The sequence below is a fragment of the Eretmochelys imbricata genome, chromosome 21 (assembly GCF_965152235.1).
Source record: "Eretmochelys imbricata isolate rEreImb1 chromosome 21, rEreImb1.hap1, whole genome shotgun sequence".
NCBI classification, from domain to species: Eukaryota; Metazoa; Chordata; order Testudines; family Cheloniidae; genus Eretmochelys; species Eretmochelys imbricata.
The window spans coordinates 9331348-9358622 of record NC_135592.1 but is presented as its reverse complement, the minus strand read 5'-3'; the positions used below and the strand labels follow the sequence as shown (position 1 = coordinate 9358622).

Genomic DNA, 27275 nt, shown 5'->3' with positions numbered 1-27275 from the left:
CCAGAACTTCCCCTTTAACATGAGACTTGTTTTCCACCCACAGACTGGTTATTTCCCCCCATCCCCTGCCGCCCTCCCGTCTCCGGCACTGTGGGATTAGAGCCAAGACAGCTCAGAAAATCACCCTTTCATCCCCCTCCTCCCGCCGATTCTGTTCTCAAATCAGAGATACAACGTCAAGGCATTTGTGAAAGGGCCAAAGCGGTTTAGTAAGCAGTTTTGTGGAATGGCAGTGGACCAAGGAGTGCGTCATTCCCTTCTTAGCTCGCTATCTGGCAGATGCCAACTATGACACATAATACAGGCCATTCTTGGAGAGAAGAATCCAGCAGTCCAGGCTGCCAGGGCAAAGCTTTTGTGGTGATTCTTGGAGAGTTAATATTCAGAGAGAGGAAAACGTTCAGCTCCCAGGGAAGGGAGGCATTAGGGTGGCTGGAGATAGGAAGAGGTGTGGTGGGAGTCATTGAGCACTGTGTAGGCTTCCAAATGGCCATGCTGGTTCCTTCGCCTCGATTTGGACCTGCCACATGTTACCATGGTATGCCGTTGCTTTTCTATACTGCCCACGCTGCGTTAGGTGCTGTACAAAGAATAAAACCCAACCCCATGCCCCAGTAATCTCCTATTCTGTTAACATCTACCACTACTTAGATGCAGGATAAGGGCGTGGCCATTAAAGCCAAATGGCACACTGCCTTTATGTGATGGGAGAACCAGTCAACCTGGCTGGGATTTGAGATCCTAGCGCTCTATCTGTCAGATTTGAGCATTAACCCCTTGTGCCCCGGGAATAAACGGTTTATTTTTCTCAGTGCTGATATTTCTAGCAAGAGTTCATCTCTGGTTTGAACGTGGTAGATGGCTCATTAAAGCCCTATGCCTAGAACACCAGGAGCCCGATGGCTGAGATTCCGGCTTAGCCACATCCCTAGCTAATGGTCGTGCCCCTTGCAAATGAATGCCCGCATGATGGGTGTATTGCAATAGCTGTGCGAGCAAGTCATGCTTTGGCAGCATGGGTCATGTGATTGTGTCTCCCATTAAGCCTGTCCCAAGCGGTGCGTTAAAGGGCTCCGGGTTAAGTAAGCTGTTCTGCATCCATGTTTTTAGACGTCCCTTGGGTACGTGCTGCTCGGTTCACTTTCCTCTTTATCATCTCCGATGTCATTAGGCGCCTTAGTGTGGCTGTTACCAGGCCTGTGGAGATAGATGGCTTGGCATGCATCTCCTGTGCACGGATAGCAGTGGCAACCAAGACAGTTGTTCAGTTTGAGCAGCTGGGAATCCAACTAGACCCCTGCGTCAGGAACTGGTTGCGAACGATGGTGGGTGGAGAGGGTGATATTACCTCCTGCCAGTGCTTCTGTTTGCTTCTCCTCGCGCACCGTGATCTGAGGATTGAGGCTTAGCTCCCTGCGTTCTCATGCATGCCCCAATCTCGCCCAGACCCTTGGCCTCATTCTCAGGCACACAGAGCTGAGCGTCCCCAGCAAACTGAAAACCCTTCGTGTCTCTTCACTGGCTCTCTCAACGGCCTCACGGACACGCTGGCTAAGATTAGATGCTTGCAGAGCCCCTCATAACAGAGTCCTGTGTCCGAGCCCGTTTGGGGACAACTCCACATCGCTCATCTGCCTCTAGGTTTGACATGAGGATCATTGTTTCCTGGGGAAATCTTGGCTGTGGTGTGAGGTAACCCTGGTAGACAGTCCTGTTGCCTCATCTAGTTTATATTTTTTGTTTGCCTCACTTCATCTCTCTCCCTCAGTTCCTCATCTGTGAAATGGGGACAGTACGCCCCCACGTTTCAGGGGCACTGACCCATTTACAAGGTGCTCAGGTACCTCTGTGATAGGGGTCATATAAGTACCCAATAGGACTGGGCGAAAATGTTTGCAATGGACAGTTGGGTTTTCGACTCAACTAATACTTTTGTGGAAGTTTTCCACTTTTCATAGAAAATTGTGACCTTTTTGTCAACAAACCTCAAACTTCTGGTTTTCACCTGAAAATTTGGGGGAGGGGGAGGGAGGAGGAAATCTCCGTTTTCCAACCAGCTGTAGTACCCGGACCCATGGTGACCTGAAGGGACTTGACGTTCGCTAGATAACCTGAGCCAATGGTGCAGTGAGACTGGAACCTCTCCCCTCACGTAATGTAAGACCTGGAACGAGAAATCTTCAGCCTCCAAATACACATCTTGCGGGAACCAGAGCCCAGGTACCTCTCCACCCCCACTTCTCAAGAAGCCACAAGAACCGTCCCCCGTGTCAGCTTGGCGTCGTAGCGCAAAGGGGAAAGCCATTTAAGGCAGACAAAGGTTGTATGAAAATATAATTCTGCTTTTGTTAGCAGCCATCAAACTCTAAAAGGCGCCGCTTTTGTTTTCTTGTAACGTTGTGAAAACCTCATGTCGGATCGAGAGCTGCGGTCCTCACGACTAATCGCTTCTCCTTTGTGTTTTTAGATTATAGGGGCAATTAGTGTTGTCAAAACCTCTGGCAATTCTCTTTGCTCTTGACAGGGTGTCAGTCCGCCGGGCGAGAAATGGAAGGTGTTATAACTCTCCGGTAATTAGAATGCCTCCGATTTGAAAATGCCAGCAAACGTGTATCAAATAGGACACGCTGCGTGGTGGTTGGGGCGGGGGAAGACGTTTGGATGGGGGATGCAGATGAGCGATTAATTACAGGCTCTCATTCCGAGCATGTTGCCAGCTGATGAAAGGCAAAGGGAAATTAGAGTGAGGCTTGGCTCCCCAGGAGCGGGCACGGACTCTGCGCTCTCACTTATCCTGGTGCTGCCATTGCGTGGATTTGTGTCTCTAAATCTCCAAGTGTCCCACTGCTGGGTGAGAGAATGCCCAACCGGTCAGATCATCAACCGGGCTAGGAAGAGTGGTGACAACAGCTTATCAAACTGGTCATCTCATCTAATTCCTAGGGGAACAGATAGTGGAGACCACCTCTACCTCTAAGGCTGTTTAATGGCTGCCTTGCCCTGGTAGCCAAAGAGCCTGAACTCCCCATTTCAAGGCAGTGGCTTTGCCACGGCACGTATTGAGGCCCCCCTCAGTGATACATTTGGTCTGGTGACCAGGGTTTGCAGATGTCCCAATGGCGGGAGGGCTGTGCAGCTATTTGCAGGGACTAATTTAGCACTTTCTATTTCTGTGTGTGTGTTACCATAGCACCTAGAAGCCCCAGTCATGGCCCAGGACCCTGTTGTGCTAGGCGCTGTACAGACACAGAACCGAAAGGTGCTCCCTGCCCCTGGAGTGCTTGCACTTTTCCTCCCAGAGCGAGGAGGGCAGCAGCCCGGCTTCTGCCCGGATGAAGCGCTCCTGTGGCGTCGATTTCCCAGGCTGACTTTCATCCAAGATGCCTCAGTTGCAGCCTCTGGGTGAGCATGCAACAATTAATAAATAACTTTACAAGAAGTCAGCTGAGGGAGAGAGATCTGAAATGACAAATGAAACTCCACCCACTCGGGACACCTCCCTCTAGCATAAAGCCTGAGTAAATAGATAAGCCTTGCAACCTTTCTCAAAGGTCGGCAAACTCCGGCTCAGTTGGTCCAATAGGGTGGAAGCAGAGCAAATTCCATGGAGGGTGGCCCCCTCCATGAGTCCTGCCAGCCCCAGCTCCGCCCAGTGCTGAGATGAGCCTTAAGGGAAGAAGCAGGTCTCTTAAGTAGGTGGGATCCATATTGTGGAGATCAGGCCTGGGTTCTGTTTCTAGCTCTGGGAAGAAGTGTGCTGGAGTGATTAGAGCTGGGAGCCAGGACTCCTGCGTTCTGTTCTCAGCTGCGCCGCGAAGTGACCGTAAGCAAGTTGCTTCACCTCTTTGTGTTTGTCAAATGGGGCTAGCAGTTACCTGTCTCTGAGACCCTTGATTGCAGACAGCTCTGTAAGGACAAAGAGTTACTCCCTAGGTCCAAGGCAATACCTTCAGATATACCTGCAAACACGTAACAGGTCCCGTGTTGCATAAAAGAAGCACGGGTTGCTGAGAATAAGCAAGCCACCTTGCTCTCCAAACTCCAGCCCTTCCTGCTCTATGCATGACGGGCTGGTGGTTCTTTGCAGCACCCTGGCAGCACAAATCCTAATGAACACATGTCTGGCTCTGTTTGAAAAGGGGCCGGGGGGAGGGCGCACATCAAATACCCTCAGCTGCAGTCCCTGGAAGAGTTAGGCTCCCTTCGTCCCAGGGCCCTTTCATGGCGGGGAGGGGAGTTGTAGTCTGCAGCTGATATGGCCTCGGGCAAGTTAAAAAGGACTTGGGGGGGCCCTCATTCATTCGTGGGGTTAAACAGTGTAAATGGTGGTGGTTGAGGCCAAGCGCCTCCTACAGACAAGAATAGGTTACTGCAGCTCTCTCACGGGAAGGTTGCCAGAAATGTTAACAGTGCTGGGGCCGCAGCTACTTAGCAGTTAGAGGCCTGTGCTTTATTTCAGCTGCTCCCTGCCTGGCTCAATCTCTCCCTACAAGGCTGGGATCAAAGTAGGAGGTAACTCACCACCAGCTGGAACGGAGATCTCCTCTTCCCATGCCCCACATGTGCTCTGCCTCCAGCAGGACCAGAGAGCCAGGAAAATCTTCTGCCTGATTTCGCCCCCCCCACCTCCTGGTAACCTAGCCCTCAGCTATCGCAGGGTCACTCTGGCTAAGACCAATCTAGCATGGAGCCTCCTTGGAGAGACAGGCTTCCCTGCTGTGGGCCTGCCGAGGTTACCTGCTCTCATGGTGACAGAGAGCGTCTAGGAGAGTTGGTTTCGGTGGAAGAGGTGTTCTGCAGACGTCAAGGGAGGGCTCGTGCTGCATGCAGTCCCACGTAGAGGCGAACGGAGCAGGGTTAACATGGAATGTACAATAGCTTTACATTCCATTCCCAGGTGCTGATTTCAGCTCACCCCCTGGGCTAGCATTGCAGGGTCAAACCCCTGGAAACTATTCTGGGGTGATGTCTGCCCCCTGCGTGGACATGGGGCAGGGTGATAGGGGGGCCCTGAAATTTTCAGGATCCCCTCCAATTTTTTCTGGCTCCCAAACTTGTCCGGGGCGAAAATCATTTCCCGAGCAAATGCCCAGGATCCGACATCCAATATTACCTCAAATCACAGGGGGCGCATACACGTGCATGCTAACGTAACAGAAGTCAGCTTGGCAAGCTCTCCTAGCGCACCCGGTCCTTGGCATGGTAATTACATGGGTTACTAATGTCGGCTGGCAATAGTGGTTGGCTAGAGATGATTGATACGTTCCCCATGTCTCTGCAAATCCTGATAACTTCTCCACAGTCTGATTTTTAGAAGTGTTTTGGCCACCAGTGTCCCCTTCCCTCCTCCTTTCTCTTTCCAGCTCTCTCTCTAGCTCCCTCCTTTACATTTAGATCAGTGCCTAGAGAAGAGGAGCAGCACCCAGCACCTATGCTGTGAAGCCCTGTGCCCAGCTCGGGTGCCTGCTGTGAGTCAGATTAATTAGAACTGTGGTCTGTGGAGCACTTAAGTGTGGCTTATGGAGAGCTGGTTGGCCCATACGGTGCTGGCTCTTCCTCCTCATTTCTTAGTGACTAAATGATATTAAAGGAAGCTTGAAAAAGATCACCACTGGGGAGGGTGGGGGAACTGCATGGCAGCCAATGGGGAGGGGGGAAGGTCCACCAGAGAGCCTCTCAAGATGTGGGGCCCATACTGTGAATAAGGCCCCATGTAAATCACAATTTCACGGAAATCATGAAATTAGCCCAATTCCGTGCTGAGCACAGGGCCCCAATCCCTGCTCTGGGCTGAGCTAAGCCAAGACAGCTAACGCTGTGTGGTGAGACACACACGCACTCCCTGGGATAAGCCTGGCTACCACCTTCCCCCCCCCCCAATGGGATGGGGTCAGCCCATGAACCTCCCCCAGGAGCAGCCACGGGTGTTGGAAAAATGGCAGCAGCTCAGGGAGGGGACTCGGCAGCCGTGGGTATCCCATGAAACTCAAACAATCTGAAGCTGCTTGTGACACGTGGCCTGTGAGCTGGAGTCCCAGTGGACTCTGCTGCTAGGAGGGGCTGCAGGTCAAACACCTGAAACTCGGGACGTGCAATCTGTTCCGCGCAGGCTCTTACAGTGCACCACTCCCCCCGCAGGGCCCCCACCCCACACGTGCCCGTTACCCATGGACATCAAGTGGAAAGGAAAGCCATTTTTCCCTTCTGCCTCCACATTGGACTCCGAGCAGCTCGGCTCAGGCAACCCCCAAGGGGGGCTCGTTCGCTGCAGGTTGGTCGCGGGCTTCTTCCGACCCACTTCCAAGCTCCTGTGAGTGACGACGACCCCGTTTGGGAGCCGCGGCTGCTCTATTTCGGTCGTTCTGGAGCCCGCGCGGACAGCAGTATCCAGGACTGGCATCTCTTGATACCTTTCACATTGGGATCTGCTGCTCAATCCCTTGCCCTTGTTCCCACTTCTTCCCGGCTTATCACCAGTAAGAACTTCTGCTCGCCTGGGGTCAGCACTCCCCCTCCACGCCCCGCTGCAGCGGGCTTTTTGACCCGGCATGCTTCCAACTGGCTATATTTTAATGCAGCTGCTAGAACCAGTTTGGAAGGTGAAGAGGTGACATTTGATTGACAAGCCCAAATGCCTCCCCTTTCTTCTGGGGCCCCGAGCTTGTTAGGTGTGTTTTGTCTTAGAAGAGAATTTAAGCAATGAAGGAAGGGGAAGGTGAGGCTGGGGGAGTGGGAGCGGGCACGGCACTTACCCTAGAGCTGTTGCAAAAGCTCTGGGTTATGGGTTTTCGCCCCGAGTTGTTGCCAGCGCCTTCCCTGAATGCTGCAGCACAAAGGCAGGGTGAGGAAGAGACAGTCCGGGCTGTGGGCCCGAAAATGGGATGTTGGGGCTCGACACCTGAGCAGGTGACAGCAGTCCACCTGGGAAAAGCCACGGGCCTCCCTCCCCATTTCTCAGAGCCATCCTGTCCTTGGATGGCCCTGCAAGCAGCCCCCTGCCTTGGTTTCCCTCTTCTGGGCACTTGCAGTTCCCTTCTCCCAGGGGGCTGATTGCCTGCCCGCAGTCTCCACTGTATGTGAAAAGGCAACCACCACTTTGACTGCCCTCCAGCAGCAGCATTACAAGCATGCTTGCCTCAGTTTCCCCTTTCTTCCAGAGACCCCGGGAACTCCACACAAGCTTTCCCCCTATAAAGAGCCCTTTTCAGGAGTAATTTCTTATAAGTCCCATGACCATAGCCAAATGTCCTCAGCACGGACCGAACGGTACATTTACTTATTCTCAACTCCCAACTGTCCATCGAGAGGCTAGGTACAGCTCCAGCATCTTACCCTGCCTCACCCTGGCCCCTCTAGCTGGGGTGCTTCTCCACCCTGTTATATTCTCAGGCCTGGCTCCAGCTCTCACCTGGAGACATGGGTGGGTTCACCCCTCTACCGTTCCCCAGCCTTTAGCCCTCCCTGGCCTCCGGCTCCAGCTTTTTGAGTCAGGGAGCCTCCAGACTCTCTGTGGACTCTGGATTCTGGACTCTCCTTCAGGGCACCCCAGTCCCCTGCCTGAGGACTGTGAACTCCATTGCTTTTGGACCGTCTCTTGTAACGCTCAGGGCAACCTTACCCTAAATGGCCTAAAATAAGATCTGGGCAAGGTTCTGAGTCCCCACAACTTCCTTTGGCTGGATGGGAGTTGTAGCTCCCAGAAGGTGCTCAGCATCTCACAGGATCGTGCCCACTGTGTGCACCACATTCTTTCCAAATCATACGCCTTGCAGCTCAAGAATCTCTGCCCCCACCTTCCCATTGCAGCTACCTCTAAGCTAACACATGCTGCATAGCAGCAGTGGGCTAGAGAAGTTCTGGCTACCGTTCTTAGCAAAAAGTGCCATGGGGACCCTAGAGATGAGAGAAACTCTGACCCCTCTCCCCCATGGCTTTTGAGATTCGGATAAAATGGAGTCCGGATCCAAACCAGACATGGTTTCGCTTTTGCAAAACCCAAACCTCTGCTGGTTCGAGGGCCTGATTTTAAAGATACAGAGCATTGATTTTTTTGTTTTTTCCTTTTACAATTGGATTTATGGGTGTGCAGTGCCTCTGAAAATCGAGCCTTTAGGGAATGATATCAGTGCTTGCAATTTTATCTGGAGATTCATGACGTTTGCTTAACACCTTGGCTCCTGGAATCATGTGATTACATGAGAATCTCCGCTTTCATTTAAAATACAAGTAGGATTGTAGCCTTCATGGCTGTGGAGAAAAGCTTGAAAACATGACCCCCTTAAAGGCTCAAAACCAAGAAGGGAAATACCCCTTCCCCAAGGAAAAAAAACCTATATATTAAAAATCTCATGGCTCTTCTGGGCCTAACTTGTAGCTTTTGAATGCTTGGTCTTGGTGATGCTGGCTACGTTTTCAAATCCTCTCTGCTAGCGCTGAGACCCAAACCAGTTTTTGAGGGGTTTTGGAGCCGGGCTTAGCAGCCCTATATTGAGGGGGCATCATTCAGGGAACAACCCCGTGTCTGATTTGACTTCAAAGTGGGTAGGACGTTCCTAAAGCATCCCCAGACCCAGCCTACCAAGTCTGTGGATGATAGGAATTCGGGGGAGGATTTTTAAGGGCCTAAGATGGCGGGAAGCTCTGTTGCGGCCTTAACGAGGGAGCAATCGCTAAAGCGGATCGCGACGGTGCTTGTAGCCGTAGGTGAGAACTTCCTCCTGGGAGCTCAGCGTGGGGTTGTGTTTAACGCGCGCTCGCTCTCTGTCTCCGCAGGTCCCCGTGTCTGTCGCCATGATGTCGCCTCAGATGATCACGCCACAGCAGATGCAGCAGATCCTGTCTCCTCCCCAGCTCCAAGCTCTGCTGCAACAGCAGCAGGCGATCATGCTGCAGCAGGTAGGGCCAGCCTGGGCCTCCCTTTCTCCGTCTGCCCTATGAGGCTGGCTCACTGAGCTCCGCATCCTTGCCCCATGGATGCAAATAGGGTCAGCACTGGCCAGCACTCCACACCATTCTCTCCAGTGTCATTGGCCTCTATGTAGGGTGAGCCTGGGGCCCCTCTAAGGCCGTCCTGCAAGCAGCCTGGCCCTTTCCCTCTCTACGGCTGTCTCCAGTCCCCCATTTTGCTTGCCCTGGGGCTCCCAATCATGTTGGCACCATGGAATGGGAAGAATTGTAATTTATCAACCATCCCAGTGCAGCTGGATTCTGCTGCAGAGTCAAAATCCCTACAACAGCGTCTACATTAAAACCTATTCAGGGTTTGGTTTCAGTGAGGAGAGGCCTGAGCCAAAGCCCGATGGGTGGGAACGTTTGGATCTGGGGTCAGGCTTTGTGGCTCGCCCCAGTCTCTCTAGTGGGCCCCGAGCCTCAAGCTCGACTCTGGACTCTCCCTGAGTTGGGGCAGGTTTTTTGGATCTGGATCCAGACTTAACAGCTGGGTTTGTTCCTCGGAGTAGCTCGACTCTGGACTCTCCCTGAGTTGGGACAGGTTTTTTGGATCTGGATCCAGACTTAACAGCTGGGTTTGTTCCTCGGAGTAGCTCGACTCTGGACTCTCCCTGAGTTGGGGCAGGTTTTTTGGATCTGGATCCAGACTCAGACTTAGCAGCTGAGGTTCGTTCCTCGGAGTTGAGCTTTCTCTGCATTCCAGAACACACACACACACACACACACACTGCAAAATGAGTGGAAAAAGAGGGGTGGGAGGGAAAGAACTCCAAAACACAAGGACTTGGGTAAACATCTCCAGCTGGGGGAGGAGAGGAGAGTAAGAAATCTCACAAGCATCTTCCACACCCTTCTCTTGCCTTCCCTACCTGTTTACTCCAAACACACTGATAAGGATTCAAGGTTGGCCCCAGGGAAAGAACAAAGGGTAAACACTAACCTGGGTGGAGTCCTTCTCGGAGCCTCTTGGGAGCCGGATAAAGAAACATGTTTGACTGCAAATTAAACAACCCAGGCCAGAATAGCTTGCATTCTCCACCAGAAGAAAACTAAACAGCACACCTCTCACCTCTTGACCCAATGTTCTCGGAACCCTGTTCAACCGAGTTCCAGAGACCTGGTTTTGATTGGCTTTCGGGTAAACAGCTTGGCTTTCCAACCCTGTTCCACAGACAGAGAAAGCAAAGTTACTGCTGTCAATCCCTGAGCTGATAAAGGTTTTCCAGCATCCAAAGAGGCGTTCAGCGGAAGCTAAGGCTTTCCCGGCTTTGTGGCGCTTCTTTGTGGCTTTTATGGAAAACAGATCCATCGGGAACAGTTTATTTGGAGACGGGAGTTGGGGGAGGAAGGAATCTTAGAGCTGGAATTTACCCCTTCCTGAAAATCCAAAATACAGAACAAAAGCACCTTTTATCAGATGATCTCAAAGTGCATTACAAGCATTAATTAAACTTCCTGTGTAGTTATAATTGTCCCCGTTTTACAGATGAGTAAACTGAGCAGAAGTGGCTCGCTGGGGGGTAGAACCCGCGTGTCCTGGCTCCTAGTCTCCTGCCCCAACTGCTGCTAGACCACAGCTCCTTCCAAAGTGAGAGCAGCGAGTCTAATCTGGAGGAGGAAAAGCAGTGAGAGAGAGAAATATTACTCAGAAAGGCCAGGAGTGCAATCTCGAGGCTTATACCAGCCAGAGGAAAGGGGGAAGAGACTTTCCTGTAGCCCCCTCCCATCATCACCATAGTATTTCAGCCTCTCTGCCCTCACGCTAGCCATTATGAGTGAGTCACCTTTACTCATGTTGCTGTTTGTTCGGGGAACATGTCTCATTCCCATTGATGGGTTGTTTTAATTTGACTGCTGCTGGGGCCTGCCCATCAATCTCGGCCACACCCTTTGGCAAAGGGTCGCCTGGGGCTTAGAGGGGGGGTACTTCTGCTGGCTAGGGCAGAAGGTTGGGAGTCAGGGCTACTGGGTTCCTTTCCCTACAGTGTCACGAGCTAACGGTGAGACTCCACCTCCTCGCACCTCACTTCCTCCCTCTAAAACGCAGATAATTAATTGCTAATACATACGATAATACTGAATTAAGTACATGTTTGTTGCTGCACTTAGCAAAATGGGGCCCTGACCCGGCTGAGGCTTCTAGGCCGTACCCTAATACAGATGATGATTAATAACAAGCGAGGCTTAATTTGTATATGTAAAGGGCTTTGAGAGCTTCAAGTGAAAGACACTTGAGAAGGGGGAGTATTATCATTATTTATTAATTGTGCATTTTAATTATCCCAGAGAGTCAATATCGATTGTGGGTCTCAGTTCTACCATGGAGTTGGGCAGAGAGCAGCGGACTGCCAGTGCTGTCTTTAAATCGCTGAAATGTTGGTTCACCTGACTTTAGGAGCTGGGTATTTAAGCAAACCAACAAACATTGTGAGCCTGGCAGTAACGTGGCCAGAGTTGGCAGCCTTGTGCTAAGCCCAGTTTAAGAACCTAAGTGGTTCGGCATGGGCAGGATCTTCCAGCTGCCTTCCTGACATGTGCTGCTTTCTGCTCTCCCTCCCCTCAGCTGCAGGAATACTACAAGAAGCAACAGGAGCAGCTTCACCTGCAGCTATTGACGCAGCAGCAAGCCGGAAAGCAGCAACCCAAAGAGGTGAGCTCGCCCACGCAGGTTCAGGGCACAGACGCCGGAACAGATTGGAACGGGTGCAATCCGAAGGGGAGGAAAGGTCGTGGCATGTGTAAATCCTAGCGTTTGGGGTAGCCCGCTGGCAGGCATGTGTCGGTGGAAGGAGGGGCCCAGGGGGTAGGGGCATATGGCTGTGGAGGTGGAGTGGATAAATGAGGTGCAATAGGGCTGGGAGGGTGGGGCAGCTGGACCTAGGCCACCTGCGACACCTTTTCTTGTGGTTACCCTATCATAAAATTCAACATCGGGTGCGTCACTCTTAGCTCAGAGTACATCATTCCCGGATGATGCAGCTATCAAATATGCATGGAGTGTCAGAGGTGATGAGGTCACTTGGGTGTGAGAGCCGCAGTGTCCGTATGCCGTGTCCAACGTAGGAACGTCTCTCCCGCGGGAGCTCGCCGTACTGCCCAACCCACAGTCAATGTTTTGCCGGAGGCTTCTGTGCTGAGTGGATTCTTAGCCGAACAAATTTCCGCTCTCTGTGGAATTCTGCTCGTCGGTGGCTGTCCGTTTCTGGCTATGCGTAGGGTTGCATGTGCGTGTGCTTTTGTGCAAGTGGAATATGTTCAACAGCCATCAGCCCTGTGCTTCCTTCCCTTCATCCAGGAGGGATCTTTTCAAGAAGAGGAGAGGAAAAATCTTTTCTTTTCCGCTCTCCCCCGAGAGTCCCAAAGAGCCAAGAGCTGAACCGCTGGAGTTGGAGACCATGCGCCATTTTCTCTTCCTCATATTAGCTTGAGCCAGAGAGGGAGAGTTGGAAAAAACGAGGCATCAGGGAAAGGCTGAAATTCAGTGTGTTTGAGAGATGTCCCGTCCAATGGGTCCAGGACACGCAGGACTCTTGATCTGTGCCCATGCTGCACCTTGAGCATTAGCAGCACCCGCAGGTCAGCCTTTACCCAAGTGACAAGCACCGCTGCGCTCAGGCGAGGAGTTTGTATGGAGCCAGGCCTCAGGAGGAACACTTGAGTAAAAGGTGCAATGAAGACCAGGGCCTGGGTGGGGTGGAGGTGACATCTGGAGGAGGTGACACCCTCGTCCGGGTTCAGACTAGTAATAGTAATAGGATGCTCTTGTATTCCTCGCCCTGGTGGAGGCGGCAGGTGCTGGGTATCTAGCACGGGAAGCCTGTTCTCCTGACATCTCCTGCCCAGTTTTGCAGGTTCGGATTAGTGGGGCTCAGACACCGGGGAGCGAATTATTCAATCTCTTGAGATTTCATCCATGGCTAGTGACAGTGTCTCCATTTCCTACCTTTTTCTGCATAGTGGTTTGGGCCCCCATGAAAGGGACCAGAAGCATGCGGTGGGTGAGGTCGCAGCAGCTGTGGGTCCCCCTGATCTGGGGCACAAGCTCCCACAGGAAACCACCTTTCCAACTCTTGCTGGAACTCTTCCTTGTTTGTGGGGTGGGATGGGACATGTTTTTTGTTCCTTGATTGTGGTTGCCCACTTAAATAGCTTTGCTAAAGGCTTGTCTAGACAAGGGGGAATATGCGTTGGTGTTATCTATTACCGCTAACGTGCTGTAATGCAAAGGGAGGCAGTGTAGTCTAGTGAATAGGGCTGTGGATTGTGCCTGAAGCGACCTGGGTTCTATTCCTACTCTCTGCCTGCTGAGTGACCTTGGGCGAATCGCTTCACCTCTTTCCCTCTCTCTCTTTCCCCATCTGTAAAATGGGCATAAGGACTCCCTTTTGTATAGCGCTTGGAGATCTGCAGATGACAAACACAGCGTAAAAGCTTGGTAGGTATTATTAATACAGGCACACTGAACTACTGAAAAATGGATCTTGCACTAGTGTGGTGAAAACTCAATAAGTTAACAGGGTAAGTCACATCCGTACAGCACATCTACACTGGGCATTTGCACCAATATTACAGTGCCATTGCAAAAACCAAACAAAATCCCCAGTACAGATGACGTGTTGAACTTGTAATGTTTTGATGATAGATGTGGTTTCCACAGAATACCTGCTGTTTCATCCCCCACCTCTTGTGAGTACAGGTATGTCTGAACTGGAAGTGGGGAAAGAAAAAAAAAAGGAAAAACCATACCCGCAGTAGTAAGTCTTAGAGCCCAGATCAGCTGACTCAGACTCATGGGGCTTGCATTACAAAGCTAAAAATAGCAGTGTAGACATTCCCACTTGGGCTGGAGCTCCGGCTCTGAGACCCGGCGAGAGGGTTGGTGTCGGAGCTTGAGCCGGAACGTCTGCACTGAATCATAGAACCATAGAATATCAGGGTTGGAAGGGACCTCAGGAGGTCATCTAGTCCAACCCCCTGCTCAAAGCAGGACCAATCCCCAATTAAATCATCCCAGCCAGGGCTTTGTCAAGCCTAACCTTAAAAACTTCTAAGGAAGGAGATTCTACCACCTCCCTAGGTAACGCATTCCAGTGTTTCACCACCCTCCTAGTGAAAAAGTTTTTCCTAATCTCCAACCTAAACCTCCCCCACTGCAACTTGAGACCATTACTCCTTGTCCTGTCCTCTTCTACCACTGAAAATAGTCTAGAACCATCCTCTCTGGAACCACCTCTCAGGTAGTTGAAAGCAGCTATCAAATCCCCCCTCATTCTTCTCTTCTGCAAACTAAACAATCCCAGTTCCCTCAGCCTCTCCTCATAAGTCATGTGTTCCAGACCCCTAATCATTTTTGTTGCCCTTCGCTGGACTCTCTCCAATTTTATCCACATCCTTCTTGTAGTGTGGGGCCCAAAACTGGACACAGTACTCCAGATGAGGCCTCACCAATGTCGAATAGAGGGGGATGATCACGTCCCTCGATCTGCTCGCTATGCCCCTACTTATACATCCCAAAATGCCATTGACCTTCTTGGCAACAAGGGCACACTGCTGACTCATATCCAGCTTCTCGTCCACCGTCACCCCTAGGTCCTTTTCTGCAGAACTGCTGCGTAGCCATTCGGTCCCTAGTCTGTAGCTGTGCATTGGGTTCTTCCATCCTAAGTGCAGGACCCTGCACTTATCCTTATTGAACCTCATCAGATTTCACTGCCATTTTTAGCCCCGTAGCCAAGCCCAACAAGTAGACTTGGTTGACCCGGGCCTCTGAAACTCTCTGCCATGGGGAGCGGGTGTGTTGACAGAGTAGATGTACCCTAAGAGACAAAGGGCCCTTCAACACCCCCATATTGAGAAAGTCAAAAGTTTTTGCGCACACAAAAAATCATTTTCAAAATCAGGCCATTTTGCAGGGAGAAGGGAAATCAAAAAATTTCCACCCACTCTAAACCTGCATCTTTGTTCTATCTGATAAGAAAGCATCTTAAGGTGATTGCAGGATAACTGTGTCACTAGGGCCAGTAGGTTCCTGTGTGCGGATAAGAATCCTATTTGTCTTCATTCCTAGAATTCCCCTATCTATCTGGACTCACTCAGTCTACCCCTATCTGGAGTGACAGCAGACTTCAGTTGTCTCATTTACTCCAGTTGATGCTTTAATCCATTAAAAAGCCCCTAGTCTCTTCTAGCTTGAGGACACAATCTCTAAGAGTGGAAGAAGTGGAAAGAGAACAGTCGTCAGAGGCGTAGGAAGGTGTCCATGTTAACCTAGTTCCATTGGGCCAAAAGCATCCTCGGAATAATACCCATGGAGGCGATTGCCCTGTTGCCTTCAGTGAAGAGGGCTTTTCACTGTGTGTTCTTGGTCATGTCAGGCACCACTGGCCTACGCAGTGCAATGGTATCCCCTGTAAGCACTAACTCAATGAGAATGGGCAGAGGTCCAGGAAAAGCTGACCTGTCTCTCAGGAAGGTGTTTGCCGGCAGCTGGCATGGACCCTGTTTTGGCAGTGATCTTTCTGGAGTTGAAAATTTAGAGCCACGTGCTTGCGTCTGAATGAAAACTTGAGAGAAAAGACTGATAGCCTGAGAAATCAGCTGGACAATGGAGTTGACACATGGCCGTGCCATCTAGTGTTCAACACCAGCCTAGATACAAACACCTGTAAGAGACCCAGTGTGGACACCCCATTGGTGAAGATGCAAAGCTTGTCTGCAATCGCAGACCACCACAGATGTGAGATGAAGCCCTCCCCACGTGCTCCGTGCAGGTGGTTCTTGTATGCTCAGGAGCCAATAAAGTGTGAATATCCTCCCTGCTCTAAGATGTCAGCCTATTGTGAGTTAGGCCTTGTCTACACTAGGAGGTTTTGCCAGTATAGTTACACTGGTACAGCAATCATGGCACAACCCTCTGCTGTTGGATCAGTTTAAAAATGCTTAGGCTGGTATAGTTTGTCGATCTGTTGCGTCTGTGGGCTTTTACCAGCACGGCTAATCGAGTAACAAATCGCACATAGCTATGCCAGGAACATCTGTAAGTGTAGACGAGCCCTTACTTTTGGGGTAACTTATCCTTGGCACTGTTTGATGCCAAATGCCAGGATCTGGCAAGTTGCTGGCTTACTGCTGGCTTGCTGGGGCCATCCGTTGAGCATTGCTATTCTATTTATTCCTTTATATTTCCCTTAGTCCCCGTCTCTCATTTCATCTACAGTAGAACCTCAGAGTTCCGAACCCCTCGGGAATGGAGGTTGTTCGTTACTCTGAAATGTTTGTAACTCTGAACAAAACATTACGGTGGTTCTTTCAAAAGTTTACAACTGAACATTGGCTTAATACGACTTTGAAACTTTATGCAGAAGAAAAATATTGCTTTCCCTTTGTTTTTTAGTCGTTTACATTTAACACAGTACTGTATTTGCTTTTGCGTTTTTTGTTTGTTTTTTGTCTCTGCGGCTGCCTGATTGTGTACTTCTGATTCCAAATGAGGTGTGTGGTTGACTGGTCAGTTCGTAACTCTGAGGTTCTACTGTATTACTACTATTCCGGGGTATGTTTCTTTGCACGTGCTGCTTTTATTCTGTCTAGTATTCGTTTACTCCACAATCTATCGGGGGTGGGGAATAAACCATCTCAACTTGCCATATTTGAGATAAAGCCACTATTATCGGCCCATTCAGATCTGCCTGGCATCTTTAAACTGTTATTTCTATTGCGATAGCACCAAAGAATCCCAAGCAGGTGTTGGGCTCCCATTTTACTGGATGCAGTGCAAACAAATGACACACCGGCAGTCCCTGCCCCAGAGAGCTCTCAATCCAGGATTTGGGCAAGATGCAATGGGTTGGGAGGAGCCTTTCAAAGGCACACAAAGGGCAGTTAGGTGCCTGACTCTCTAGATTTTTTTTTCTCACTCACACACACACACACACACACACACAGAGACACACACACACACACACACACACAGGATAAAAAGACAAAGTGGAGAATTTAGTGGTAGGGGGTTATGGTTTGTGAGTCCTGTACAGCATTGGCATTTTATTCCAGAAGGCCACTTTGAAAGTCTTCTCAGAATGATTGAATTGTTAAATGACTTCATGCGTATTCTGCATCTCTGAGGTTTGTTTCTCTTTTTTTTTAAAAAAAAAAAAAGGCCAAAAAAATATAAAAGGAGTACTTGTGGCACCTTAGAGACTAACCAATTTATTTGAGCATGAGCTTTCGTGAGCTACAGCTCACTTGTAGCTCACGAAAGCTCATGCTCAAATAAATTGGTTAGTCTCTAAGGTGCCACAAGTCCTCCTTTTCTTTTTGCGAATACAGACTAACACGGCTGTTACTCTGAAACCTGTCCAAAAAATATAGTTTGTCTTTCTGTAGTATGGACCAAGGCTTGTTCTGGACTCCTCCCACATTTCTGTGCCTGGATGACAACGGATGTCATCCACTCGATAAATTGCCCTGTTCCATTCGCTCTCTCTGAAACACCTGACACTGGTTGCTGGCGGAAGACAGGATACTGAGCTAGGTGGACCATTGGTCTGACCCAGCATGACCATTCTTATTTTCTTATGTACAAGCCACACCTTCATTGGCATCTGTGGGGAGCTTTTTGTCAGTCTCCTGCGTGGGGGTTGCTTTTGTGCCGTCTCTTGGTATGGCGAGGCCATGGGAATATATGCCCCGGAGGTCCCCATTCAGCAGTCCGTCCCTGTTCAGCAAAGCACAGGCTTAACTTTGGGCATCTGCTCAATTCCCCTTTGACTTCAGCAAGACTTAGGGTAAGTCTACACAGCCAAAGTTAAAGTTTTTTCACACCCTTGATTGAAGAAAATTTCAGCGCTGTAAGGGGCAGTGTAGGCAAGGCCTTAGAAGTGAAATGTGTTTGAGTGCTTTACTGAATGAGGCTGTACTTAAGTATGTGTCTAAACACTTTGCCAAATTGAGGCCTTAGGGCCTGAGCCAATGACTGACCAAATCAATGGAAAGACTCCCATTGACTTCAATAGGCTTTGAATCAAGCCCTTAAAGGAGAGAACCATAGAAATGTAAGGCTGAAAGGGACCTTGAGAGGTCATCTAGTCCATCCCCTTTATTGTTGTAGCATTGACCTGCAAGGTGGAGGGGTCAGACTTGATCCAAACTACGTCCTGGTGGCTGAAATATCCAGATATGCTTAAGAAACCCAAGAGGCTTAAATCTGCGTTTCCCAGAGCATCTTTTCCCATTGGCCGCAAACATTATATTGCAGTGCCTCTAATGAGCTCTGACAAAGGGCTCACCTAGGGATTTACTTAGTTTAAAAAGCTGCTTATTGATTAATGATCCAACAGGAATCAATGCCTTGTTGTTTTCTAAGGATTCCTTAATTATTACTATGTTTTGGGGGATTATTCAGTATATGCTAAGTAATCAGAGGGGTGCATGTGTGTGAAAAGACTCTCCTAAACACCACTAAAGTACAGCCATGAAGCCTGCCTGCAAACCCAGCAAAGAGGTTTCCGAAGGGATCCCAATATGGAAAGGAGAGTTGTCGCAAGGAAAGGACTCCGGACCAGTGCCCTGAGTGACCAACAAAACAAGTTATCTGGGAAAGGAAGAGCTTTGGAATTATGGGCAAAGTGGATGTGTGTTAGGGATACTTTGAAGTGGTCTGAGCACAAAGAATCGCAGCTTGGAAGTGGGCCTTGGGACCTGTTTCACGATCAACGTGCCATCTGGAAATGATGCAGTTCACTCTTGTGTACAGGGCCAGCACCCGTCCGATGCCTCACTTAATATGGCAGGCACCTGTTGTCTTACAGCTGAGCAAGTGGTGTGTAGGCCGTGGGGCAGCCCTTCTGAATAGGGATCAATTTCACAAACTGAATTAGGTGGTTGCCATTAAAAAGTCAACATTTGCCAATAGGAAACACTTGGTGGTAAATTGTGATAACACTGTTTGCTAAAGGAATAGGGAATAACTGCATTACTGCAGATACCGCCATGTAGTAGCTGTTGGCCAGTGCTGTCTCCTTCATGGCAACCATGGTAGTATTTAATTACGAACCCCACTACAACGCTTGTAAGCTGAGTGACTTCTTTCCCTTCAGTTGAGTTCATGGATTAGTGTGGCGTGACTATAAGTTACCGACTTGTCTTCAGGTGTCAGGGGATCGGCGGGTGGGCATCTCTTTCTGCCTGGGTCTTTGTGTTGTACAGTGAGGTTCAGAACAGGTAGCAGCCTGCCATGCAGGAGAGTTTGATCTCTCTAGCCGGAACAGTGGAACCAGAGCATAGTTGGAAACCTCCTGAGGAGTGGGAGAAGAACAGGAAAAGAGGAGGATGGAGGAGAGCGCAGAAAAGTGTGTAGCACTATATCCTGTCCAGGCGGAAGCAGTGATGTGCCATGTATATCTCTTCCAGAGATCACTTGCCATGAGGTGGGGGATGGACCTTGGGAGTTTGAGGTTTGAACAAAGCAGAGTTTGCTGTCTCAACTTCCTTGTTTTGTACCAATGGGGTGAGAGTGAGCAAAGAGGAGTGGGTGGGTGCGTGAGAGAGACCAGGTGTGCACACTGGAGGAAATCGTGAGATGACCCTGTTGTCCAGCTGAGTCAGGAGTTGGGCTGGATTTTCCACCTACCGCATTTGAAATAAGACTTAAGGCATCTTGTAGTGCTGACCCTCTAAGCAAAGCTCTGCCACCCTGTCCTGAGTAGTTTTATTTTCATGGGGTGGGAAATTTACATCATTAGTATCCTTGCCATGTTCCTCTTCCACTTGATAAGTGCAGGCAAAGCAGAAGTGATGTCCAGGCGGGTGTAATTTTCTTGCTGCTGTCTTTTGAAGCAAGGCTGCTCTAAACAGAGCCAGGGTACGGGTGAACCCAGCAGTCCCCATTGTTACAAATTTGGTCCCTTTGTGCTTCCAAAGAACTTGGGAGGGAGAGGGGGATTTTTTTTTTTTTTAAACGGCTTCTCTCCAGCCGTGGCCCCCGTGTAGCGGCTGATATTGTACAGCTTGGCGGGGCGGGGGGAGGCAGCGCGCGGGGATTGGCTGGCAAGTAACCTAGGCGTCAGATTAATGAAGTGCTCCTGTCAGTCCAGAGTGTCACGCCGAAACTCCTCTTGATGTGCTCATAAATCAAAGTGACGGCGGCTGTTACCCCAGTAGCTGCACCCACTCAGCTGCGTCTAATGTAAACAGAGTGCAGACAAAACGCGGTACGGAACTCGGGCCCCGTCTCTGGGGAAGAGTGTGGGGATCACGGGGGTGAGGGGGAGGGACAGGACCCTGGATTGTTCCCTACTAACCCTCCCCTCTCTCCCCCCGTTTCATCTCCCCACCTCCGCAACACGAGAGAACGGAGCGCCCCAACGGCCGCTGGTGACTGGCAGAGCACAGTTCAGGAATTACTTTCTTTGTGTTTGAGATTTTTATCGGTGGGCCGATAAGCTTCATACTTCATTGGTTCTGTCAAGAGCGCGCCGCGGATGACCTCTGAAAGTGAAAGTGTCCAGAGAAACCCACAGACTATGGCAGCCGCACATCTTGCGGTGGGGGAGGGAAGGACACAAGCGGCCAGGCAACACCAGAAGGAAACTTTATTTTCCCTGGCAGAATGAATTACCCCCTCCCTACTGCTATAAGAGGGAGCTGGAGGGATGTGGCTTGCTGGAGGGCAAAAGGGTGGGGGTAGAGGGTATAGCTGGGTGTGAGGGCATGATTTTTTCTTTTTTGTCTTTTGCAGAATTTGGGCTATATATAACATATTTGCAACTACCCCACCTGATTTTGGGCAGGGGAGGAGGCTGGGCTATTAGAAATCCTACACAAGAAGGGCTATACTGGGTCAGACCAATGGCCCATCCAGCCCAGTATCCTGTCTTCCAAAAATGGCCAATGCCAGGCGCTTCAGAGGGCGTGAATAGGTAATCCTCATGTGATAAAACCATCCAAGACTCACGAAGCGTTTTTGGGGCACACATGGCCCAAGCACCAGCCAAAGCCCCACGGTGTTATTAATTTTGAATGACACTGAAGCCAGACAAAGCTGATGTGACTTTTCACACACACACACACACACACACACACACACACACACACACACACAAGCTCGGCAGTTTGATAGTTAAATTCGAGCTTGGAGCTGAGTGTGAATGGCCTAAAAATGGCTGTGACCCCTCCCCTCCCAACGGGCAAAGGTTGGTATTTATTCAGTGCAGCTGTGGTTTTTAGAGCAGGAGACTGAGAGGCAGGACTCCTGGTTTCCGTTCGCAGCCCCAACCCCTGATGTCGGGCAAGTCGCTTCTCTGTGCGGCCGTCTGTAAAATGGGTGCGATCCTCCAGTGCCTCACGCAGGGCTGTAGAGTCGGAAGAGCTTTGAGATCCCCCATTGGCGGGTGCCGCAGAGAGGTGGTCTCACCCTGCTGACTTTGTGCATTGAGTCCCTGCAGCTGCCGTGCTGTTGCCTGTACGTACACATGCCAGGAGCCCCTTGGAGGTGGTGTAGGGTTCCTAGGACTCTGGAGCAGGTAGATGGAAAAGATAAAGAGCCCTATTGAGTTATGAGGTGAAAGTGATTTGCCCCGGGGATCCTAATGACTTAATCCGCTCCCAATTTCCTTCTGTTTTACAGCCTGGAAGTTGAGTGAATGAGGCAGTGTTCAGGTGGCCTGATGTAACAGGCAGGAACCTGTGCTTGCCGAAAGGCCCATGGGGAAAGGAGAAAGTAAACTCTGGCTGCCGTTGGTAACAAAGGCAAGGGCTGGGCTCCCTGCCCTCCCCTCCAGGCCTACATGTGTGTGTCTCACACCCCCATAAAACCCTTCCCAATGAATGACTGTCTGGCAACCACTGAGCACAACTTCAGTCTCCTTTGGGGCCTTCAGGAATCTGCTCTCCTCACATCTTTTCCCCACCAAAGTGCTGTGAAGATAGTCCTCCCTGGTCCCCTGGCTAGGAGTCTCGCACCCCCACGTTCCTGACCTTGCCTTGGAGTGCGCAGTGTGCGTTGGCTCCCAGGCACCCAGGAGTTAGAAGATGAAGGTTTGTTGTTGTTTTTTCTCTCCGAAGGGAGAGCACTATAGTCTGTGCCTTAGTCACCAAGCACAGGAAACCCCAAAACTTGGGGGATAAAGCCCTGTTGATTTCTCCTTTGGGAGCCATCCTGGCCGGGAGATGTGCAAGACAGGGTCTTGTCCATCTCTGGCCCAGTGATTGAGAACCAAAGATCTAAATACCCTACTGTTCTTCAAGGAAACCCAAGAGCTCACCTTGCTTTACAGACGCTAATGATTAACCCTCACAGCCCAGCACTGAGGTGAGTCAACCTCCTTATCCCCATTGTAGATGAGGAAACTGAGGCACAGCGAAGTGAGTGACTTGCCTAGAAAGACGCAATGAGTTGGTGACAGAGCCATGGGCTTCTGGTTCCCAGCTGTACTGTTTAACCGCCCTCCTGCTTACGGTCAGAAGCTCCTGGGTTTTTCCCAGTCTTGTCCAAAATGATCCAAACCTCTTGCACCTACCTGGGAATCTTCCAAGAAGAGTCTCTTCTCCCAGAATTTACAAGGTGTCTTGGCTCCCGGTTAGAAGCTCAGGGTTTAGTTGGGCAGAGGTTCAGGTTGGGTCAGTTCTTGGCACTCCGTATGAGGCGGGGATGGATGACTGTTTCACGATGGCTCCAAGCTGTGAATCCTCACCCAACATTATTATATTATTTATTATCAGTATTACCCCGGCACTTAGGAGCCATAGCCCTGGACTGGGGCACCATTGTGCTAGGGGCTGTACAGACACAGAATAAAGGCAGTCCAAGCCCCCGAAGAGCTTACAACCTAAGTGAGAACATTGACTGTAAAAAAAACTTTTTCCTCAGGCCAGCCAACTTGGGGGAGAAATGCGAGGTATCTGTGTATGGACTCAAGTTAGGGGCAGTGCTCGAGTGAACTGTGCAGTGAAGACCAGGCCTTGTGGATTTTTACTTCTCCAGGAGCTCCCTGTCTTAGGTTAATGTGTATCTGAGATGAGAGAAGATTTCTGGAGCAGTAACTGGAAGTTTCCCAGCTTTCTCTGCACTCAGAGAGGCAATGCTTCCTTAACACCTGACATTGGCCGGCCTGTGTGCTGACAACAGGTCCAAGGAATCCAGAATTGGAAGGGTTATGGCAAAGCCCACTGCTGTGATGAATGGGCAGGTACAGGCTCCCTCTCACCCAGCTTGCCGCAGATCAGCAGCTGCCCTTTCCCTCCTCCCCCATTCAAACCTCTCCCCCTCTAGTTATGTCTTATGTGTTTCTTATCACCTCCCCAGAGATGGCTCCAGCCTAGCAGGGTTAGAGCAGTGGTTCTCAACCAGCACACAGCTGCAGCCCGTGTGACCTCTTAAGGGCCATACAGGTCGTATATATGGTGTGTGGATGCAGCACATGTAAACGTGGAGAGCTGCATATGTGGCCCAGAGTGGTAATAGGTTGAGAACCCCTGAGTTAGTCAGCTGATAGGTGGGGAGGGTATGTCTTACCTGAGCGGTACCTTCTGTGGTCTTCCATGCAACTGCTTTACCTTTCTGTGTTGGTCTCTCCCAGCCCACAGGTGCAACTGAGGGTCTGGGTTCCTTCTCCGTGGTGTAAAATTAAAGGGGTGGAGGGACAAAAGACTGGCAATGAGCACAATTAGGGGCTTGGAAACACTGCGACCTGAACAGCCAGTATAAAGAGTGGGATTGCCCACTTTACAGTGCAGCTGAACCTGGTCTTTGTTCTGTATTTGTGCACCATGGGATCCTTGTCTGGGACTGGGGCTCCTAGGTGCTGCTGCAATACAAATAATAGCATACAGAATTAACAGATGGGATAGAGAAGGGAGATCGGGAACCTCCATTTTCCCCCCGTCTCATCAGTCAAGAACACGGGAACGTTTGCTGCAACTGTGAGGTGGCACATTCAAAACTGAGGAAAGGGAATACAATTACACATGGAGCCTGTGGAACTCATTGCCACAAGCTAGCCTGGAGGCCCAAGCTTGTGAGCGGAGCAAGATTCAAGAAGAGGTTAAACACTTATATGAACAGCAAGGCTATCCAGAGTTACAACAGTAAATACTCAAAGAGGAGGGGGGAGAAATCAGTTTAGCAAGGAATATAAACCGTCCTGTTACAGGCCATGAACCAGCTGTTAGCCCCAGGAGATTAGGTGGACATTTCCTAGAGGGCAAGTTCTTATACGTTATCTTTTATGACAGTGCCTAGCACCAGCCAAGAATGGGGTCCCATTGTGCTAGGCTCTGTACAAATTGTCCAACAACTACCTGACGGCGGGCTTGTGATGCTTAGCTAATTATTTGGTAAAAATAAATATTTCTCCATAAAACAGGGATGTTATTTACCCATCTTGGCCTCTTTCCAGCCCTGGGAAAACACTCCTGGTAACCACGTTTGTAATATAGGGTTAATGATAACTTTGCCTTCTTCCCAGGAAGCTCAATGGGCGAATGTTTGTAAGGCGTGTGGAGAGCCTCAGCCAGGCACCGAATAGCAGCGCAAAGCAGCGGTAGTGTTCTTTAGCCCCCTGCGCGATCCCAATGCACAGGCGCTGGAAATACTCATCATACTCAGATGGAGCTGGAGCACTCGGGTGTTCTAAGCAAGCACACACGCACACTCACACTCTCTCCTCCCTCTTCCCCCCCCCCTTCCTTCTCCTCCTCTTCCGATAGATCAAAGACTGTCTTGGCTACATGCTGACTGGCTACCGAGGACCAGCAATTAGGACAAAGATCTGTGCTGACCAGGCGTAGGGCTGATGACGGGAGCCAGCACTCCGTGGCGCTCTGCGGGGCCCGTCTTCCCTTTAAGGCCTCGGTTGCAGTGTCGAAAATAATGTTTTGATTTTTTTTTTTTTTCCCTTTTGTCTCCTAGCAGCCGTTGGGGAATAAACAGCTGGCGTTCCAGCAGCAGCTCCTGCAGATGCAACAGCTTCAGCAGCAACACTTGTTAAACCTTCAGCGCCAAGGGCTGGTCAGCCTTCAGCCGGGACAAGGCACCGTTCCCCTGCAGACCCTTCCACAAGGTAAAGCGCGTGGCAAACCTCCGCCCTCTCCTTCCGTCCTTTAAAGCCCGAGCCCTCCGCTCCAGTCGGCCTGGTGGGCGTTACCCCTGCGAAGCTGCTACAAACGCAGCCTCCGAGCTCTTAGGCTTTTAGTAGCCACCGGGTGGTTTTCAACCCACTTTAGGCCCGCTTGAGTCTGTCTCCTTCCGGCACCGTCGTGGGCTATACAGGAGCGGTAACAGTGATTCGTAGACTCGATAGCAGTAAAATTGCACAGGAGCAGTTGAGGTATATTCTGTAAGTTCAGGGCCCGATCCTGCTGCCAATGAAGGAGGCAATGGGAGTTTTGCCTTTTAAATCAGTGGGAACAGGACCGGGCCCTGAGTTTGCGTATATGGTTCCTGTCTGTTTAATGCCCTGGCTGATAGAGGTTCCTGTGTGGGGCTGGTGGTACAGGCAGATGCTGGGAACGAGGGATGCGTGCCCAGAAGGCAGAGTTCTTCTGCCTGGAGAATGAATGACCTGTTTGCCTGTGGAGGGGTGGCCCATCTGGGTGAAGGGCAGAGGCCAGAGCAAGGCACGACTTCCCCTAGATTCACTCAGGACCCTCCCAGGTTTGGGTCACGCACTGGAAACTCCCCCCAGCTCATTCCGAGAGCTTTATGATCCTTTTGAACCAAGCCTGGGGCCAGGGCCAAATGACCGTTTGCACCTGCCTGTTGAAAGTGTGTGGCTCCGGCAGGCGGGACAGACCGCCAGATGAAACTGGGCCGTTTCCACTGAGCGGTGGGTTCACTGGACCCCCACGCTCAGAACAAAACTTTGGGCAGGGGGAAGTCTGGGTGCCTCGTGGAGCAAAACCTGAAAGGAAGGTTCCCTCGCGTGTCTGCAAACCAGACCCACTGAATTTCCTGTGGCGATAGCCAAGGCAGTGAGAGGGAAGCTGGTGCTGCTGCCACCATGGCTAGATAGCGCTTAGGCCTCCAGGGCTGTCAGGCTGATGTTCTTCACCCATCCTCGATGAAACTAAAAGCTGCCCTGCGCTGGGTTCTTCTCAGCACAGGTTACTGTTGGTTAGCGGTGGTTCTCCAGTCCATATCTTCACCCTTGTCTCTCTGCGTGTGTTTTTCCTCCTCTCTCTCTTGACCCCATCCGGCATGTAGCTGTGTGTCCCTCGGACCTGCAGCAGCTCTGGAAAGAGGTCACCGCTACCCAGCCCGTAGAAGACAGCATCAAGCAAGAGGGCCTCGACCTGACCACCAACACTTCAAACTCTACCTCGTTTTCGGCCACCAAGGTCTCGCCTCCCATTTCCCACCACTCTCTCCCCAATGGACAGAGCGCCATGCTCACGCCAAGGAGGGACAGGTAGAACCGAGCTGGGGCAGCCTTTTATTTTGCCCTGTAGGTCTAAGAAAAGGCTAGATGGCTAATGGGTCCATTGTTTGCCTTAGGGAGTGGGGGCAGCATAGTCCAGTGGACTAGGAATTGAGGGAGCTGGGCTCTGTTTCCAGCTCTGTTGCTACGTGGGCAAGTCGCTTAGCCTCTCTGCGTCTCCACTTACCCATCCGGGAAATGAGCTGTAATCATGTTCACCAGCCTCCTAAGGCTTGACTGATGCATTTGAGAGCCTTGGCTGAAAGGTGCTAGGAGATGTGTTAATATCTTGGGGTGGTCCTGGTCTGGAAGCTTCTTTGGAACTGCAGTAACCAGCCTGACATGTGTAAGATCCCCAATGTAACGGTTCGTTCCTTCTCCCTCGTCTCTCTCACACTCTCACTCTCTCTCTCTCTCTCTCTCAGCAGCTCTTCTCATGAAGAGAACCCCGGCTCCCACCCTCTGTACGGACACGGAGAATGCAAGTGGCCAGGTTGTGAAACCCTCTGTGAGGACTTGGGACAGTTTGTCAAGTAGGTCGCCCCCCTGCTGTGTCTCTCCAGGGCTGTCGTTTCATTCCTGGCTCCCCCATGTTGTGCAGCCAGTGTGGTGGTTTGCAAATTGCCCTGCGTTTGGGAGCCGTCCATACCCTACCTGTCGCTAGCACCCTGTACTTCAGTACTGCTTTGGGCAGAAGAGGGAGGGGGTGGTCCTTGCACCTGCACCCCGAGCTGAGGGCAGTATAGGTAGGTCAGAAAAGCCATGACTTCCAACTGTCTGGGGTTAGGCAGAGCTCATCCTCTCTTCAGAGGCCACAAGTGTGGCCTTAAAAAAAACAAAACAAAAACAAAAACCTCTGGCTACGATTTTTCCACAAGTGGCTAGTGATTTTTTGCAGGGGCACCCAACTTA

General features: G+C 50.7%; 1 protein-coding gene across 7 annotated transcripts in view; it reads left to right on the top strand.

The window, feature by feature from the left end:
• The window catches only part of FOXP4 (forkhead box P4), an 87984-nt gene that overhangs the window by 31620 nt on the left and 29089 nt on the right, over positions 1–27275 (top strand). For 4 of the 7 annotated variants that reach the window (XM_077839111.1, XM_077839112.1, XM_077839108.1 and 1 more), the window contains 6 exons: positions 8773–8895; positions 11513–11599; positions 24860–25007; positions 25930–25932; positions 26150–26354; positions 26792–26896. In XM_077839111.1, coding sequence (XP_077695237.1) covers positions 8773–8895; positions 11513–11599; positions 24860–25007; positions 25930–25932; positions 26150–26354; positions 26792–26896 — 671 coding nt within the window. The remainder of the gene's footprint in view (positions 1–8772; positions 8896–11512; positions 11600–24859; positions 25008–25929; positions 25933–26149; positions 26355–26791; positions 26897–27275) is intronic. The other 3 variants (XM_077839106.1, XM_077839107.1, XM_077839109.1) reach the window with 2 other exon arrangements.